Genomic DNA, 18,274 nt, shown 5'->3' on the forward strand with positions numbered 1-18,274 from the left:
TGACATGTCATTGCGAAGGCTTTATACGCAAGTAAGTAAACCCGCCTCCCAGGTCCAAGTCCTCCGGCAACTGCACTTCAGCGTTACCGAGGTAAACAGAAAGCGCTCTTGCAGCTGGCAAATAAATTAATGTTTCCTCCTAAGTTCGAATTCAATAAATTATGGACCAGCACAAAAATACAGCACTCTAAAAAATAACCGTCTAAAAATTCTTACATACAAATATTCTGTAGAAATGCCTAAAAGTATGCTATGCATTAATCAAACTCACGGATTTCAAATAGATTGTTGCATACTTTTAGACACCTTTATGGGATTTCAAATCATTGCACTCAAGGGCGAGCAGTTATGTAAGAAATTCATCGGAATTCTGTATTTAAAATATTTTGTATACTTTGCTTTAGAATTCACCAGAAGATCACGTTCCCAGTGTACCACACATTCATCGATTTGTCTTCGTATGGATAACAAGTGTAAGGAGCATAAATTTCACTCAAGATGTTGCCAAGCGACCGCAGAAATAAAAGTACTACCAGAGGTAGCACAGGTAGCCGCAAAACACAGCCAAGTATCGTGAAAGCATTTAAAAAGTTTCCGAACGAAAACATTTAACATTTGGCAGGGCTAAGAATGGCAGGATAACTTTACCGAAACTAGATTCTTCAGGGGCTCAGACCACGTATCGTTGGCCGCAAGAGAGCAAACATTAGGATAGACAATAGATTGCCAATTGCAGTAACCGATCGGTCTGATTGCAGACCAGGGGCTGTGCTTTTTGTTGAACTGAAATAGGAAGTGGCACTGCAAACTGGGTAGGTAACTTTTTTGATACTTTAAAAATGGGTAAAGCTTGAAAGGGGGCAAAAATCCCAAAGATATCTTCAAAAGATACCTACTACTAACTGATTCATAAGCTGGAAGAGCATCCCGAACACTTTTTGAACTTGTTGCTCCTCGAGCTCCACACCATCTGCTGAATAATAAAGCCAGCCACAAGGAGAATTTTTCACACACGTGTTCTTCATCAAAAAACTCGCCCAGCGTTTAGCACACATAAATATAGTTTCCAGCTGTTTCCATGCAGTCTGCTAATTGGTGCACAGACAAAAAGCTTGCGGCTAACTTACACTGCAAACACACAGAATTTCATTAATTTAAAAGTCGTCCAGGCGACGGCACTTAATCCACACGGCAGTGGAGTGGGCCGAGCATATTTTATAAATGAAATAAAATTTTCCCAGCAAACATTTAAACTTGCCAAAGGGAAGGCCGTAGCGAAATTTGGTAGAAATATAAAATTTAAGCCACTACTTAAAAGTTTCGCCTTTGCATCGAAAGTTAGCCCGGCATCAAAACTCAGAGCTCGCAATGACCTCAAAAATGTTCTGGCCAAGGGACGAGGTGTGTGTGCTGTGAGCCTTAAATGCTGCTGACCTCAAGGCAAAGTTAGAGAACTCAATGAAATTTTCAAATTGATTTCGCTAATTTGTTGTGGGAACTTTGGGTTCGGCTTAGACGATAATATTTTCGCATTTAAATATAGATTTTTCAACGCCCCAGGCGTCCAGACATCTAGCTCGACACACGCCCACAATCCCAAGTATGTTTCACAGACAAAAATAAGAGGAAAAACAAAGGCAAAAAGCCATGGCCATACATTTGACAACGCAACTGAGTAAACAAAGATATCAGTTACCAGGGGATGTTTCAGGGTCTCTGATAAACTCGGGGCTAATTTGCCACGCCCACACGGGGGGCGTCATCAAGCAGATGGGTTCTCATTTGTAAGGCTTTCTTCTAGATTTCTTTTTTTTCTAGGTGTCGCCCAGCATATGAGCCCGGGTAATTAAAGCAATGCGATGGCGGAGTGCTGTTAACATGACAAGCAATTTGTTGCGCCGCCCACCGTGGCCATGTGGAAATGGAGTTGTGAAGAGCTCTAACCACTGACAGGTGGTACTCGGGAAATGTTGGAGCATTTCCACGAACTATAACAGGCATTAAGTAGCTTCATAAAGGGTATGAAGAGGGTTTAGAGCCACCGATTAGAGTAGCGTTCAGTAATTACTTCAAAGGTGTCTAAAAGTATGCAGTAAAAAAGAGAAAGTGGTCATTCAGAATTAATCCCTAGGGGTATATAGCTACAAATATATTGTAGTATAATTTTGGGCACCTCTTTAATTGATCTAACATCAAACATAGCTTTTTCTCTTAAACAATTTTACTTCGTTTTCTTCATAAATACAACAAATTTTATTAACTACGTTTTGTTTATTAAGTTTAGCATTCATAGCACTCATCACGTTTTACCTTCAACCACAAAAGCGTGGAAGGTGTGTTAGTTCCACAGAAACCGAGTTCCTAAATTCTTCTGAGGACTTCCAACATGTTTGAAAACCCGAAATTTCCCTCTTTCAAACAGAGCTCTGTTAACTCGAACCTCGCCTAGCATGGATGCCGAAGTTGGTCCAGCTCTTCAGTTCGTCGTGGATTCTGTAAGTGTACGGTTCGGGGAACGGATATAAAAGTGCGCCAAACCACTGCAAAATACAAAAAGATTTTTTAGAAAATATAAAAATAAAATAAAAGAAATTAAGTGGCAAAAAATAAACAAATATTTCACAGTTTAAGAAAAATAATTAGTTACCACAGAATACAGTGCCAGTTTTTTACTTTAAATGAGATCGGAAAAGATAATACTTTACAAATATAATAAATATCAAAAACAACAAGGTCTCAAACGTCTTCCGTTCCCTCCATTTTCCTAATGGATACAAATTGTCAATCACATCAAAAGACTGCCTGAGAATACCACACCCAAACCTTGGATTCCTATATAACGCTATTTGTATTTATCGGCGCGGCTGTAGCAGAGATTTCTTAACAAAAAATCAATAAATATGAATTTAAATTGCTGAAAGTGTTCGACGGCGGGCATAAATAAGTAATATCGCATATGGTTCCAGGCGACTGACTGCCCCAGTAAGTATGCAACGTTCGATTAACTTGTAATTTCAGCCTCGAACACTCGCCACTCACACACTCGCACAAATGGGAAAGCATTTCACTCGCTTGAAATTCATGTGATAAAAAAATGAAAAGGAATTCGCAAACGCAGCACTACCGCCCTTCGCAAAAATCATGCATAATTTATGCGTTCCTGTAGCCGTAACCGTTAACCGGTAATGTCGATAATGTCGGGTTCCTCATTGCCCCCGATATGCGAGCATATATGTGCTTTTGCCGCTTTCCCAACGGTTTGTTTAACGTTTTCGGCCTTGTTGGGCCGCGTTTATTAGCCCATTTGCGTTCGCCATTGCAGTTGGCTTAAACTGTTCATTTCCGCCACTCGGACATCGGCGGCCATTTACTTATGCCTGTTTAACAATAATGCATTTTCGATTAATGGATCGAGCGGAACTGTCGGGTAAATCCTTGAGTCGAGTTCAACTGCAGTCGTGTAATGGAGAATCATTAATTGATGAAATATCGGACTCACATCCTGTAATTGAGTTTTCCTGGGGAGTGAGCTCAGAAATGTATGCCGATATAACGTTTAAAAAAGGTTTAAGAGTTTTAAAATCCTTGGCGACTCATAAATATTCATGGATAAATCTATAAAGTTTTTCAAAAAAAATGTAAATGGTATGTTTGCTGTCTCAAAGTATGCAGTGAATAATTTATTATACTTCTTAGTTTAAAATATATTGTTGCATACTTTTAGACACCATGAATGACATTTAAAATTAATTTCAAAGCCCTATTGTTTTATGTTGCATTTCCAAATTAATATCGAATAAATATCACAAAATTTAAATTCTTAAAAAAGGAGAAAACACAATAACAAAATAATTTCCTTTAGAACGGGTGTTGTTTGATTAAAATTTGGTATATAATGACACTGACTTTAAAAGAAATTCCATCACGTAAACCTGCCACTTATATTTGTATTTAAATCGAATCAATCTTAGTCCCCCCCCCCCCCCCCCCCTCCCCACATATCCCTACCCAAACCATAAGGATTAACTTTTTCCGCGTTCTTTTCACCCCATAAAAAATCTACCCCCTCGCAGCTGCATTTGCATAAACACATGACAAAGAATATTCCACCGGAAAACCCTATCCTCAATTTGTCAATTGTCTTAGCAGTGCAGTTGCCAACATTTTGCCGAAAAAGATTGATGATGATGCCCAAATACTTTCAGACTTTGAGCCGCTTTTCTTGGCTTTCTTTTTCGTTGGCTCTGAAGCTGCCATAAAAAAGTGAAGAACAGATAAAAAATCAAAATAGGGAAAAACCGAGAGAATAATTTGCATGGCTTAGGTTTATTGCGGTTGCCTGGTCGATGCGGTGATTGTAATAAATTGTCTGATAAAACAATTCAAAAGTCATTAAATACGGTTCCTTGTCGCCGGCCTTGCATTAATTTTGGGCATGGTCCCGGGGATCTAGCCTCTCTCAGAATTCAGGGCGCTGACCTAAATGCATTTTTTTATGTTCCCCCATCGAAAGTCAAAGTAATTTAATTTCGGTTTTCCTCCTGCGCCACTTTTATGACACACCGAACCATGGCGTTGACAGTTTTCTTGCCGCCTTTTTATTTCATTTTTTCGTTTAGAGGTTTCGTTTTTTTTTTTTAAATCGCCAGCCAGGCAGAAAAGTTGTCAGCCGAGTTGAGAAATGTGGGGAAGGAAAAATCGAGTGAAAAGTGCTTTTTAACTTTGCCTTCGTTAAAACCTTACAAATGGCGCTAAGTTAACAAGCCCAGAGACAATGTCAATGTAATTTGAAAGGAACTTTTATTAGCGCACGTTTCAGTCCGCAGACAAAAGCGTGAAAAATGCTAATTAAATCTAATGTAAATACTGATACTGAAAGTCTACTCAAAGTGAGGAAAATGGTGGAGAAGTTGTTCTTGCTTAAACACTTAGAGAGGTTGTTAAACTTGGTGAGAAAGGGTCCGCAAAGATAAATAATAAATTACTTGACCCATTCAAATTTATTTTGCAGCATAGTATACACAAATATTTGAGCATCGCGAGGTTTTAAATAACTAAAAGTGATTAAATCCTCAAATCCTATTAAAGAAAACACCACTACTACTGTTAATAAATACATAATAACTCAATTGTTTCGCATTCCCAAACTAATCAATTGCAAATTGACACATACTTTCTTTTAGCCGTTGATTGCAAAAGTATGCATTAATTATATTTATTTATTTAACTTGAACAACTGATGTGCAAATACTTCAATGGTTAGTGCTTCCGCAAAAAATTTTAATTCTTTACAAATAATCTCATGTCGCTCGTCAAGTGTTAAATAAATAAGTGTGGTTAAATCTATTTAATCCCGGCATTCTGTAAGCCTATTAAAATTTTTTTTTTATGCACTCCTGGTTCACAAATTGTCTAATAAAAAACAATCGATACAAATCAAATGTTTTAAGTAAACAGATAAATGGCTACTAAAGCATTAAATGGGAAATTCGCATTTGCGTGGCAAATGCAATAAAGTGATAAATATGAAAACTCAATGGTTTTTTCCCCTTTCTCGGCCATTGGTCAGCGAAAAAGCATTAGCCAATAAATAACAACAAGAAGTTGGAAAAAACCAAAGCATAATTGATTTTAAATCCCATGGAATATAAAAAAATGAGAGCAAACTACAAAATACCCAAAGCGAGCAAAGTGAAAGTAAATAAAACAGCGCAGCAATCAAATGGAATGCTAATGGAAAATGCGAAAAGTATATAATCAATTTAAAATGCAGAAAGAAACTATTAAAGTATTTAAACAAATCAAATAATATATGATTTTTATACAAAAAACTAAGAAAAGACCGAATATTAAACCAGAAAGTATGTGAATTTATAAACTCAATATTTTACGCAAAGCCAACTTTATGAAAGGAGAAACCAAGTTGACTGAAATGAAGCTCCAAAAATGCAAAATAGCATTGTCCTTGGCTAACACTTGAATATTAAGGTAGATCAAAAGTAAATTAACAACATCTCAGACCTAACATTTTGAATAAATTAAACTTCTATTAAAGAGAAATAAATACCTAAAATCGGAGGAAATGTTTGCTATACCTATACCAATATTAAAATATATCAAATAAAAAAATATTCACAACTATATATAAGAGCTAAAATAATAAGAAAAATATTTCAAAACTGCACACTTCAAGTACGCAGTTGGCATAATAAATTATTTAAAAAGTAAAATATACAGCAGCATCCTAGACTTCATATTGTAAACAATGGAAACTTTAATATTAGGGGAAATAACTTGGCCAAAATGAAGCTCTAAAAATGCAAAATCGCAGGAAATTGTCGCTCCTCGATGCTACACCATTCTGCGGTTGTCCTTCTTGGCTGAAAGTGCTTAGCCAGAAGCAAGGCAAATTTGTTGCCAGTTTCTCGTGCTTGTTAGCTGATTGTTGTTGTTTGTTTGCACTGCCACTGCTGCTTGTTGACAACGGCGACAACGACAACGACATCAGTTTATTTTTATCAGTTTTATGCTAATAGATTCGAGGACACTTGCAGCAGCTGCTCCTTGGGATTCGAACTTCGAACCTCGCAGGACGAGGGCCAAAAACCGAGACTTATTTGGAGTGCGGCCAAAGTTGAGATTGGCGCAAAAATATGCAAAATATTCAAGACTCTGATATTCAATGATATTTAAGCAGACAAGCTCCGGTTCACAATGAAATGCACTGGCAAATTCCTTCATTTGCACAGCCCACTCGAACCACAAACCAATTTATTTCTCAGCAAAAACACAAGACTGCCATCATCAGCTGCATTCTGCTCTAATTATATTATTGATAATTAAGCCTGTCCAGAGGCCAAGTGAAACCAACAAGAGTTTTTGCGGTTAGACCGTAGAGCAAACAATATTATGGCTAAATATGTGATAATTCCTTTTGGTTAAAGGATATAATGTGGAGAGGGCAAATTCCTAGCCAAGTTTGCCAGACCAACTTGGTTCAATTACATTTAAGCTCTTTAGAATACCTATTAAAATACCTAAGAAATTTACATTTATTGTTTAAGTTTTTATCAAATAATTAGATGTATAATACAGTTTTATTTTAAATATAAAATATGCACATGTCGGGGGCGAACAAAAGTCCCCTCAAACTCCACTTAATATTCATTTCGCAGAAGCCAAGTTATTCACTTCTTGGAACAAGTTTATTGTACTTAATATAATTGATTGATTTCTTTTTCGGCCCACATATTTCGTTTTATTTTTGTGCTCTTGAGCAGAAAAGTGTAGACAAGGGCGTTCGGTAATGGGCATTGAAACGAAATAAAATGTGTCAGCCATATTGATATTTTTCCTTTATTCTCTCAATCTGTTTGCCCCAAATCCCCCCGACTCCCAATCGATTCTGTTGTTGCCGGGTTACTTGCCAAAAAAAAACCAACGTTGTCAATATTAAAATTGAAAATATTTCATTTGCCAACCTTCTGCACAGATATAGATCCGAGCCTGCAGTCTGACGACATGATTGGAATTATAATAAGCTTCTGTCCGGACTAACACAAAAAATGGCAGAAAGATTTATTCCATTCCATTCTTTGTCTCTATCCTTGGCGATGGGCGGCGACGTCCGGCAAAACTTGTAGTCGAGTGTGTGTACAAGTTTTGGGCCCGAATATATATCATAAGTTTTGTGTGTGTTCCGCCTTTGTTACGCTCACTTGAGCATGGTAATATTCTGCTGCCCCGATATGTAGGCGGCTTCAAGTGAAAATATTTACAAATGTGTTCCGGGAAATAGTGGTTGCGAGAAATGTCTACGCTTGGCTAAATTTTAAACTCGACCCAAACCCAAAAACAACAATAGTTCTGTTAAAAACATAAACATTCTTAAATCAATATACAGCGCTATATTATTATTCTTGCAAATATAAACTGTCTTGTCCTAACTAAAAACTATATAGTATATTTTTTAGAACACACAAAACGTTTATTCATTTATATTCTTGAAAAGCAATGAATTTTAAATACAAGTCTAATTAGAAAACAAAACATTTTATTAGAAAATTCAAAATTAAAGATATTTAAAACCTAATTGACTTAAAAGTTTAAAGTTCACAGCTCTAACAATTATTATATGTATGAAAAAGATTTATTATTAATTAATATCATCAAAAAAGTGTATCTATATTTTATTATACAATTTTATCAATATTTGTCCAAAAATATATTTTATCTACTTTAAACAGTTTTAATATATAGATGGTACTATTTTAAGGACCACAACTCTACACATATCAGTACATTTATATAGTACTCGCCCATATTTGTGAACATTTTCCTTTGGCACATTCATCTTTACCCACTTCCCCCACAATTGTCATTTTATAACTGTTGACTGGATTATGCAGCCTTGTCAATTTTTCTTTACACATAAGAAAACATAGAAATAAGAACAGTCTGTTTGCAATTGTTCAACAAGCAAGTGCAACATCTGTTTGCTTAGAAAACTACAAAATATTCTTTTGAGGCATTATCCTTTGATCCATTTTACCGAAATACAAAAAAAAATTATTGGATTTGCTAAGCTGCAAAATCGACTCAATCAATATTGTATTGCAGGCGATTTATTTATACACTCGCCAGAGATACATTTTATTTGAACAGCTGAGTCCGTAATCCCATTTGGTTGTCAAAATTGAAATGCAGATTGTACGCAAAAATGATTTATTATGCATGGCTTGTGTAATGAACAAATCACACAGAATAAAAATAAAAATCGTAAACAGGCAGGAGCCAGTTGGCTTAATTGGCAATTTGTGGCGTGGCTGTCGGAGTATATGAATCTGTAGTGGATCAAAGGAGCAGTCGATTGGACTGAGGATGGCGTCAATTACATTGACTTTTCCTGGGAACTCCTTGGGCAGCTATTGAATTTCCCGCTGACAAAGAAGGACCCCAATAACCAAGCAAGCATTAACTTAATAGAAATTGGATTTCCTCGCTCATTTCCATATTCATCTGGTCAGGTGCCGAGAAGCACTTCCTGAGTGGAATTCCTTTTAACCCACACGCACGGCGTCTTCCGATTCATGTGTCTGCATATTTAATATGATATGTAGATTTCATCCATACAGGTTTTCTGCCATGGCATCGTTATCTTTTGTGCGTGGTTAATCTCCATTAAAGCCAACTGCCGCCGTCTCCGCTTTTCCACCTTCGAATGCCCCGAAAACATCGCGAACGTGTTGCGTAATACGAGAATGAGTATCATGGCCGAAAAAGCCTGTTGATATTATTCGCCTTTAATACCCGGCTTAAATGCGCCTCCTTTTTATTTTTTCGTGATGGTTTTATTTACTTTTAAGGCACATACACAAAATGTTAAAAATATTATAAGTTAGAAAAAGATTTAAATCAAACAGGGAACCAATATAAAATCCTTAGACCATCATAATAAGTTATAAAATCGAAACCCCTTTTCCACTTGAACAAACCACCCGTTTCCGCCCATTTTTCCACCCCCTTAGGCCGCCCGGAAAATATTTATTCATTGATAACCTTGAACCAATCCATACATCGTCTGTGATTTTCCCAGCGTCGAACCTCAACGCAAATGCAGTGATTTAATGACTGCCATCGACCCGGTTGATGGCCAATCTCCTGCCCTGCTCGGTTACGCCCTTATTGATGATGCGCACATGTCTATGGGCTGATGAGTCGCAAGTGGCCCCAAAGGGATAATAACCCTAACCATAACCTAACTCACTTTCGCACACACACGCGCGGAATGGCCGACGCGCAGTGATTTAAGCTCTTTTCCAGGACCCCGGCCACGCGGCGTATGAGTAATGTGCTGCCATTGACCGCAACGTTGACTTGTTGACGCCGCGCGACCCAGTGAGCCATAAAACGTCGCAGTTTTTCACAGATTTGATTTTTGATTTGCCCTGTGCGGGGGCCAAACCAAAAGCCGCCTATATGGCAAGTGTAGAAATTGGAAAAACCGGGGGGAAACGTAATGAAATTGAAGCTGATCCGGCTCCAGAGAATTGGCCGATGCATAACAGGTCTTCGGTCAGTGGCATTTGAGCACTGAGAGGAAAATTACACAATTTGTTTTAACAAAATATTTATAAAAGAAAAATCAATTACATATTTCAAACCTCTTTTTTATATGCCTAAAAGTATGCTACAAAATATGTTTAGGTACGCAAATTCTAAGAATTTGTTCCTTATTTTCAGAGATTTTTTTAAGACGTTTTATAAATCATTCCTTTAACAGACATATTTAAAAATAAGCTTTTGAAATAAATAAACTAATATAAATTAATAAGCAAATTAAAGCTGAAATGGTTTCGGGAGGAATTCTTAAGTACATCTGACATATATGACACCCATCTTTCCCTTTGCGAAATATACTAATTTTCACTCCCGTTTCTCTCCCTGCAGGTGGCTTCTAATCCTTCTGGTAATTGACGTTTGATTGGACGTGCCCGGCCATGAAGAGGACCAACTTGCCACCTGTCCGCGGCGTGCCCATGCATTAAACAGGGCGGGTAGAAGGCACCCGCACCAAGCAGCTAGAACCACCCACCAAGCCCCGAAGGAACCCAAAACAGCCCCACACACATGACCGCGTCACGAGCGGCGAAACGAACGTGACACATGGCGATGTACTTTTATGCCAGCAAGATATCAGCCATCGCCTGCGGAACGCGTTGCAAGCAGACCGTGCTGCAGAAGTCGCGGGGTCAACGCGATCGGGACAAATGTCAGAGGCACCAACACTCGCATCCTCATCAGCACCACCGGCGCCACCATCGGCGGCGGTGCCACATTAGCAGTAATAGCAGCAGCTCCGACAGCGAGTCTGCGGATGACTGCTGCCTGGAGGCGGGGGCGGGAGTGGATGCGGAGGTGCCACCTCCTGGTGGCATATTCTCCCTGGACTCGGGACATCTGACGGCGGAGATGGCTCTTCTCGGCGGCAACATTCGCTACAGGCGGCGACACAGCGCCGAGCAGCTAAGCGCCTACGATCTGGAAATGGGGTTTCAGCAATTAGAGGTATGGCCTAAAAATTTAAATATATTCTACACAGAAATTTATGATAAATTTGAAGTCATTTATAAAACTGTCAAAAAGTATGCAGTAAAATAACATCTTCTTTCGGCACACAATGTATTTTGTTGCATACTTTTAGATGCCTTTATAAGTGATGTTGATTAAAAAACACCAGAAAACAAATGTGTGAGAGCACAATACAAAACAATTTAGTTTTTAATATGTTTTAAAATCTCTGCCAAAATATGAATAGAAAATCAACAACTCTATTTAATTAATATATTATTAATTTTGGGTTTGTTTGTTTGGCTCCGCAGCTTGGCACCACGAAATCGGTTGGGCCCAAAAACGACGATTTGGTTCAATATGATGTGCCCAAAAACCCGCACAAACGCAGCCAATGTGATATTAATTTCGAGGTAAGCTGTGCGGTAATTAAGGGCAACTGTTTGTCCCCCACTTGGCAATTCAATAATAATTTTCAGTTAGCTGTCCGCAGGCCAGCATTTAATTAGCTAAGTAAATTGGTTTGAATTTAGTTTACATTTTTGTGTGCCAACCATGTTAAAATTAAACCATTATTTGACTGCACTCATATGGCTTCTCCTTCCATTTTCACAGAGCTCGGTTTTGGGCTCCGGTGGCATTATGTACATAAATGGTAGAATAGTTTCTGGACCACTGGACTCCCTCATCGAAACACTCTTGCCCAAGGATGTCGTTGACTTAGATAAGGTTGGTTTAATACATATATTCTATATATTTTAAGGAGATATTTTAAACACAAACTAAACATATTGACAATATTGTCCAATGCATATTCAATTCGCATAAAATGCTAGTCGAAGGTAATAAATTTAAAGCCTTTCGTTTAAAAAGTTATTTTTTATTTCATTTTCAAAGATATAAAATAGATGACAAGAGATATGCAAGATGAAATATGGGATACTTGTGGAATATATTTTAAATGCAAACACCATAAAGCAATCAATGGAGAAAAGGTTATTTAGTTATTTTTTGAAGATACTATTTCTTGAACTGGATGGCAAAACTAATATAAATTATCCTGGTGCCTTGTCCCCTAATCGTGTTGTATTCGCCAAATGGAATACAAATCAGTTCTTACTTAGTCGCAGACACTTAAAGACTTGAACACTGGCCAAGTTGCGTTTGCTGGCACGAGCCAGAACCCACAAACCAGAGGGCAACCGACAACCCGACGAGTCCTTTGGCCGGATCAAGGACCCCGGGCCCAAGGGGCCGACCGAAAACAAGGGACCGAAAGCCAGGCAGCAAGGACACTCTGTGTGTACGACCGACCATTCGGAGGCCACAGGCAGCAAGTGCAAAAATAATTAATTCGTTGCAAACAAATCCAGAGATTAGCGCTAATTTGATGGGGCTGAATGTGGAATGCCCTCTGGCCAAGGAAAATTTGGCCAGGCCCAGGAAGACAACAAGCAAGCAAACACAACTAATTGGTGTCATCTTTCGATAATTTACTAAGTAAAAGACAATTTCGAATGGAAATTACACAAAACTACATGTTTGAAATTCGTTTAATTCGATATGTGATATTTAATAGAATTAAACAAGTAATTGGGATAATTTTTAAAATTAGAGAATGGAAAAAAATTAATTTCCCATTTTTTTATAACACTATATATAGTATCACAAAGATAAAATTATATTTATATATAATATGTTTATATATAATATATAATATGTTTATAAGGCGTTTCTTTATTTTTATGGTACTTGAAGATACACCGTCCATTAGAGCTAAATTGATTATAATCATTTTATTTATCTCTGTTGATTTACCCACTAATCTCGAGCTGGTGCTTCATCATTTCCGATTGCAGGAATTTGTATTCTCGTTTTTATTATCCTGCCGCTTGTTCCTGCGACCCCATGAATTGCTGGGCAGACTGCTGGACTCGGTACCTGATAGCGAATGCCTGGAGTCCCTGGTTTCCGTGCTGGCCGAGTGGACGATGAAGTTCCCCTACGACTACCGGGATGAGCGGATGATGAGCCATGTCAAACATATCGTTGCCAGGTGAGGAGAGAGTGCTCTTCCAGATTAGCCCATCCCAAATTGCAACCAATCAACTCCATTCCACTCGCATCCACTCCACTCCGGTTCTCCGTCTCGTTGCCGGCACAGATGTTCCAATTCGCATTTGGAGGCCGCTGTCTCCCAAACACTGAGTGCCTTACTAAAACGACTGACTGATTTAGAGAGACATGAGGCGGACCTACGAGCCTGCCAGACCAACGACAAGGTGAGTAGGATGGTGCAAGGACGTGGATAGCAGGGCTGCCAACTTGGAAGTATATTCAAAAAAATATAGAGAATTGTAGGCAAGAATTTACGTTTTTTTTTTAATATAATAATGGTAAATTAAAATAAAAAATGAAAAATTCATAAAAGTTAAAAGCCTTAAGAAATATTAAATACATAGTTATAACTTTATCTTATAAAATACCGCTTGAATATCTATTTATTGCATTTTTTCAAAATTTATTCCATCATATCCATTTATAAAATATTTATATTTTTTTGCTTTAAAGCACCCCTTTTAAAAGTAGATACCATTCAAGTTGGCAGCACTGACTGGGCCGAAAGCAATCAGCCTAATCTCCGGCAATTGTCTTGTTTTCCTTGTTTTCCCCATTATGCCTATCTCTGGGATTTTTCCTGTAGTCCGCAGCAGATACTCCGCTCAACTGTCCGACGGCCACGCAGTACGCACAAATCGTTTGTCGAGTGGAAAAGAAACTGGCCAAGCACATTGGCGGCGAGGAGTTCCTCCAGTGCAGCAGCATGATCCTGCTCGATAAACAGGTGAGAGCTAATGGGAAATCACTTTGGAAGTTCTTTAAGACTAGACACTAGGAAAAACGCATAAAAGTACTTAGGAAGAAATTTCTATTCATGAAATTTATAAATTTTTAAGAATTAAGTCTGCCTGCTTTTGCCATCCAATTAAGATTTATGTTGAGGACTGCGATTGCATTTTTTATGGAATATAAATTCCACCCCATTTTCATGCCCAACTGAACACCCCTCATTCAAAGCCAAATTAAATTATATTCTTCAACTTAAACTCCCGCTTGATGGCGAATGTTTCCCTTCGCATAAGTCAACATTCGCCATAAGAACAATCTGCAGTTTTGCATAAATTGCGCAGAGCACTCTCTGGCACAAAAACAATCGCACACTGGCGTTCACACAGACACACAGGACCTACAAGGACATGCAATTAAAATGACGACAAGCAGCTTCATTAACAATGCCCCCGCCCGTTCCGTGGGCCACCTCGCTTCAACAACAATTGTGAAATCTGAGTTCTGAATCCCCGGCCGTTCTCCCCTCTTTTTTAATGCAGAAGAAATGGGACCAACCATCCATGTCGGGCGCACCGCCAGGCGCCCAGGATCCGAAGAAGACGTGCAACCTGGAAACCTATCTGGATTGGTCGGCACGTCTCCGTCTGTTTGTCTGCAACGAGATCCTGCAGGTGAGTGGACGAGCTCATAACCATTTTGGGGGTCAGCACACGCCGAGCACTCCGCTGCCCACCAACTCGCACCGAAGTTAAACGTAGCGCACGAGTCCTTAGACCCTGTGGATTGAATTAAAATTCCCATGCATGTTGAATATGCAGGGAAGGCACGTCCAGCCAAGTCCTGCTCCCTACAGACGCGGTCGAGAAAATAGAAACTTAAGGGACTTCCAGGGGATGTTTACAAAATTTCATTTTTATATGGGAAGATGCCACAAAGAAGATACCATGGTTTTTTTTGTAAGATTTAAGATATATTGTGAAGGAAAATGTTAAAGGTTATGTTAGTTTTACTTTTATAGCCTACTGTTACTATAATTAGTAATTTATAATAAATTCGGTGTTATATCTACATCATAAGTAGTGGTTTATTACATGCTTATGTGTCGAACAGGTTTTTCAAATCAATTTTAAAAGTGCCTAAAAGTATGCAGTAAGAAATAAAACATCAAATTCCTGCTTCAAAATATTTTGATGCATACTTTTACACACCTTTTTCTTATTTAGCTAGAATTTTAGATTCCGATGTTACAATATACTTAATCAAAAATTGACAAGGGGTTTTGGGACTATTATACCACATACGATGAGACCATCTAGTAGATACTTAAAGACTTTTTCAAAAATTCCATTTCAATTGCTAGATTTGCGGCCGCTGCTGTATGAAGGGTGCATGCAGGCAGGCTGGCTGGTAAGACGGCTTATTATTTATGCCGTTCGTAACTGTCTCATTGACAGTTTGCCAGTTGGCCGTGTAAGCGACTCGTTAAAACTTCGCCCAAGTCACGTGGGTCCAGGCATGTCCATTGGCCCTCCTGCCCTTCGTCGTCTAACTAACTTCCGTAATCAAATAAATCTTTCATTTTCCCCATACCCATGACCATGCCCATACCCAACCCATACCCAACCGCTGTAACATCATTGTTTTCCCCGCATTTCAGAGCGTCGGAATCGAGGGCCGCAGCCGAACCGTGGAGCTCTGGAGTGGAGTGGCCCAGTATTGCCTCCTTGTGGGCAACTACAACAGTGCCACGGCCATTTTGGAGTCCCTGGAATCGCCGGCCATAGCCAGGCTGAAAATTACGGTGAGTCAACTATCAAAAACTACGCCGAATAATTCCGATTTAATTTGTGCAAAGCTGTAATTAATGACGGCCGGCAAAAAAACCAGCTCACGCTTGATATATGCCCATGTATCAGACACAAAAAATCTAATTTATATCGCTTTTATTTATCGCAAACAAAAACTAATTTAATGAAGAATTTATTACTGCGGGGTATAATTTGTTGTTTGTAATCAACTAGCCGCTGGGGCCAATATTTAAAAAGTATAGATGCATTTAGATTGAAACTAATTATGATTGCACTGATACCCTATTTAATAAAGTAATTCAATGTGCAATTATCAATCGAATCAATTTAATTATGCCATTTCCTGAAATAAAAGATACAATTTTATTAATGCATTTAAAGTCACCAAACTATCTCAGCCACAACGAATTAAATCGTTAGCCGAATAAAGTTATGCTAAACTATTCAACTGGCTTTCGTCAACTTCCCGAAATAGAAGGCAGAACTTAATTTTCCAGGAACGTGCTGCTCCATAAATTTGAGAAATAAATGCTTGAAATTAAATAGACAGCGATTTTATAGGCAAATTACGTGGCAAGGCAGCGAAATGGGTTCCTGGTTCATAATTCCCCCGGCTAATGGCGCAGTGAAACTTTAATTGGACTTGAACAACACAACGGCACTCTTTGCATAACATAATGCCTGGCGGAGTCACTAAACCAAATGGAATACCATTTGGCCCCAGACATCAATTCAATGACATTTCCGCATACCCCGTATGGCAAACATTTCCACAAGGCTGGGATACATCCATAAACTTGCAGATCTGAAACTTAAGCCGGGCCAAAGTTATCGCCGCAGTAGTATAATCATTTGCTCAAAGAATACTGGGAAGCCAGCAAGGATAATAAAATTGTTCCTTTTGCCATGTATTCATATGCGACTGGATGCCAACTACATGTGTGCACTGTAATTGCACGCCGTTAAAAGTTAGAAAGCAGCGCCTTGGGGCCATTTTTATTCCGGCATCGAGGGGAAAAGCGGGAAATTATTTAGGGAAAATAGAAAAAAATACCCTCTCTTATCAATAGAAAAATTTAACAATGGTGGAACCAATTTTACAAGCTGTTGTTGATTAAAGTTAATTGAAAAAGTTCACGTGAACTAGGTGTTCTGCGGGGAAACTCGTCAAAAGGAGTAGAGGGACTACGCAGTTAAATTTAATTAAAATATTCAAAGAATATTTTTACTTATATGTAAGCTAAAGCCAAATATTATAGTTAATGTACCCCCAAAAAAGGGCACTAAAAAGACTTTAAAAGAGCTCTTTTTTAAAGAAACTATGACTATCTTCCCTGACATCCTCCTTGCCCTGCACTTTGTGTGTGTGAACTGTGAACTGTGAAGAAAATCCTTTCGCCTCCAGGCTGGACCCGATGCCTAGGATATTTGTTCGTGTCAGCAGATATTTATGCAGCCTAATGCATTTTGGCGAAAAGGAGCTTAAAAGACTTAGAGCCATGTTCAAGTTTGGCCCGTTGCATTCAAGTTAAATATTGAAAGAAGTAATGGAGATTCCCTGCCCAGTGGTATTTGCGCAGCCTGTAAATTATGGGATTTGCATTTTAAAACCGCTTTAATCAAATATTTAATGGAAGCAAATTTGTTACTGGGTGTAACTTGGTTATCGAACTTTTTTACATCACATTTAATGAAAGGAAAATGTTAAATAATAATATTTGGGTGCCACGTTGTCATAACAACAAAAGTTTGCCCCACCGACCAAAAAAGGTTTTCCTCTGGCTGCCAAAAAAATTCAATTTATGGCGAAGCACTGAAAAAGAGATGACCACGCCCAAGAAACCACATTTTCGCTGCAGTTGGCCCAATTTCATCAAGTTTATATATATTTACTCACTTATTTGGCACATCGCCCGCACCTTCGTCCTCCGCCCTCCGTCCTGCGTCCTGAGTCCTTCGGCCCACTCCTTCAACAGACCGCAGCGTGTTGCCGTGCATTCAGCAGCAAATGAAGCTAGTTTTCATTAAAAAACTTTTTAATTAGTTAATGGATTCCGCATTTCGGCCCCCTTGCACTAAACTTGCCGCACTTTAACACTAGGCTGGCTTTTCTTTTTGCCCACTCATAATGAAAAAATCAAGTTAAAAGTTGGCTAATGTTACTTTCTGGAGCTTTAAATGCCTTTGGCTTTTACCTTATTCATCCCTTTTAGGAATACGTATTTTTAATGCCCAGACATTTTAGTTGGCAAGCTCAACATCGTAGTTGAAGGTAACATTTTTGTTTAAAAAATGTTATGAAAATATTAAGGAAATATTATTGCTGGGGAGGAATAAATTAATATACACCTCAAACATCTTGTCCACCTTTTCTCCGCGCCGTTTTAATTCATGGTGGTCCTCCACTTTTCCTCTATAAATTTCGCACACAATGGGCGCTGAAAAGTATGCAGCGAGAAATGAAAAAATATAAATCCTCTTGCCAAATAAAAAACGAAAGGGAATTGCATAAATTTACAGAACTATGCAAAATTCGAGCGAAAAAA

General features: G+C 38.5%; 2 protein-coding genes across 3 annotated transcripts in view; one reads left to right on the top strand and one right to left on the bottom strand.

Annotated features, from left to right (window-relative positions):
- Positions 1 to 18,274, bottom strand: part of LOC108034666 (macrophage colony-stimulating factor 1 receptor 1) — a 211,861-nt gene that overhangs the window by 119,871 nt on the left and 73,716 nt on the right. The window lies entirely within an intron of this gene.
- The window catches only part of LOC108027934 (ras-GEF domain-containing family member 1B), a 28,473-nt gene continuing 12,711 nt past the window's right edge, over positions 2,513 to 18,274 (top strand). Inside the window, exons 1-9 of one of the 2 annotated variants that reach the window (XM_017099563.3) lie at positions 2,513 to 2,982; positions 10,450 to 11,067; positions 11,382 to 11,483; positions 11,686 to 11,799; positions 12,930 to 13,126; positions 13,235 to 13,352; positions 13,775 to 13,915; positions 14,460 to 14,591; positions 15,578 to 15,721. In XM_017099563.3, the coding sequence (XP_016955052.3) occupies positions 10,666 to 11,067; positions 11,382 to 11,483; positions 11,686 to 11,799; positions 12,930 to 13,126; positions 13,235 to 13,352; positions 13,775 to 13,915; positions 14,460 to 14,591; positions 15,578 to 15,721 (1,350 nt within the window). In that variant the 5' untranslated portion in view covers positions 2,513 to 2,982; positions 10,450 to 10,665. Of the gene's footprint in view, positions 2,983 to 10,449; positions 11,068 to 11,381; positions 11,484 to 11,685; positions 11,800 to 11,977; positions 12,571 to 12,929; positions 13,127 to 13,234; positions 13,353 to 13,774; positions 13,916 to 14,459; positions 14,592 to 15,577; positions 15,722 to 18,274 lie in introns of those variants that run through there. The other variant, XM_050885479.1, reaches the window with a different exon arrangement.

The sequence above is a fragment of the Drosophila biarmipes genome, chromosome 2L, assembly GCF_025231255.1.
Source record: "Drosophila biarmipes strain raj3 chromosome 2L, RU_DBia_V1.1, whole genome shotgun sequence".
NCBI classification, from domain to species: domain Eukaryota; kingdom Metazoa; phylum Arthropoda; class Insecta; order Diptera; family Drosophilidae; genus Drosophila; species Drosophila biarmipes.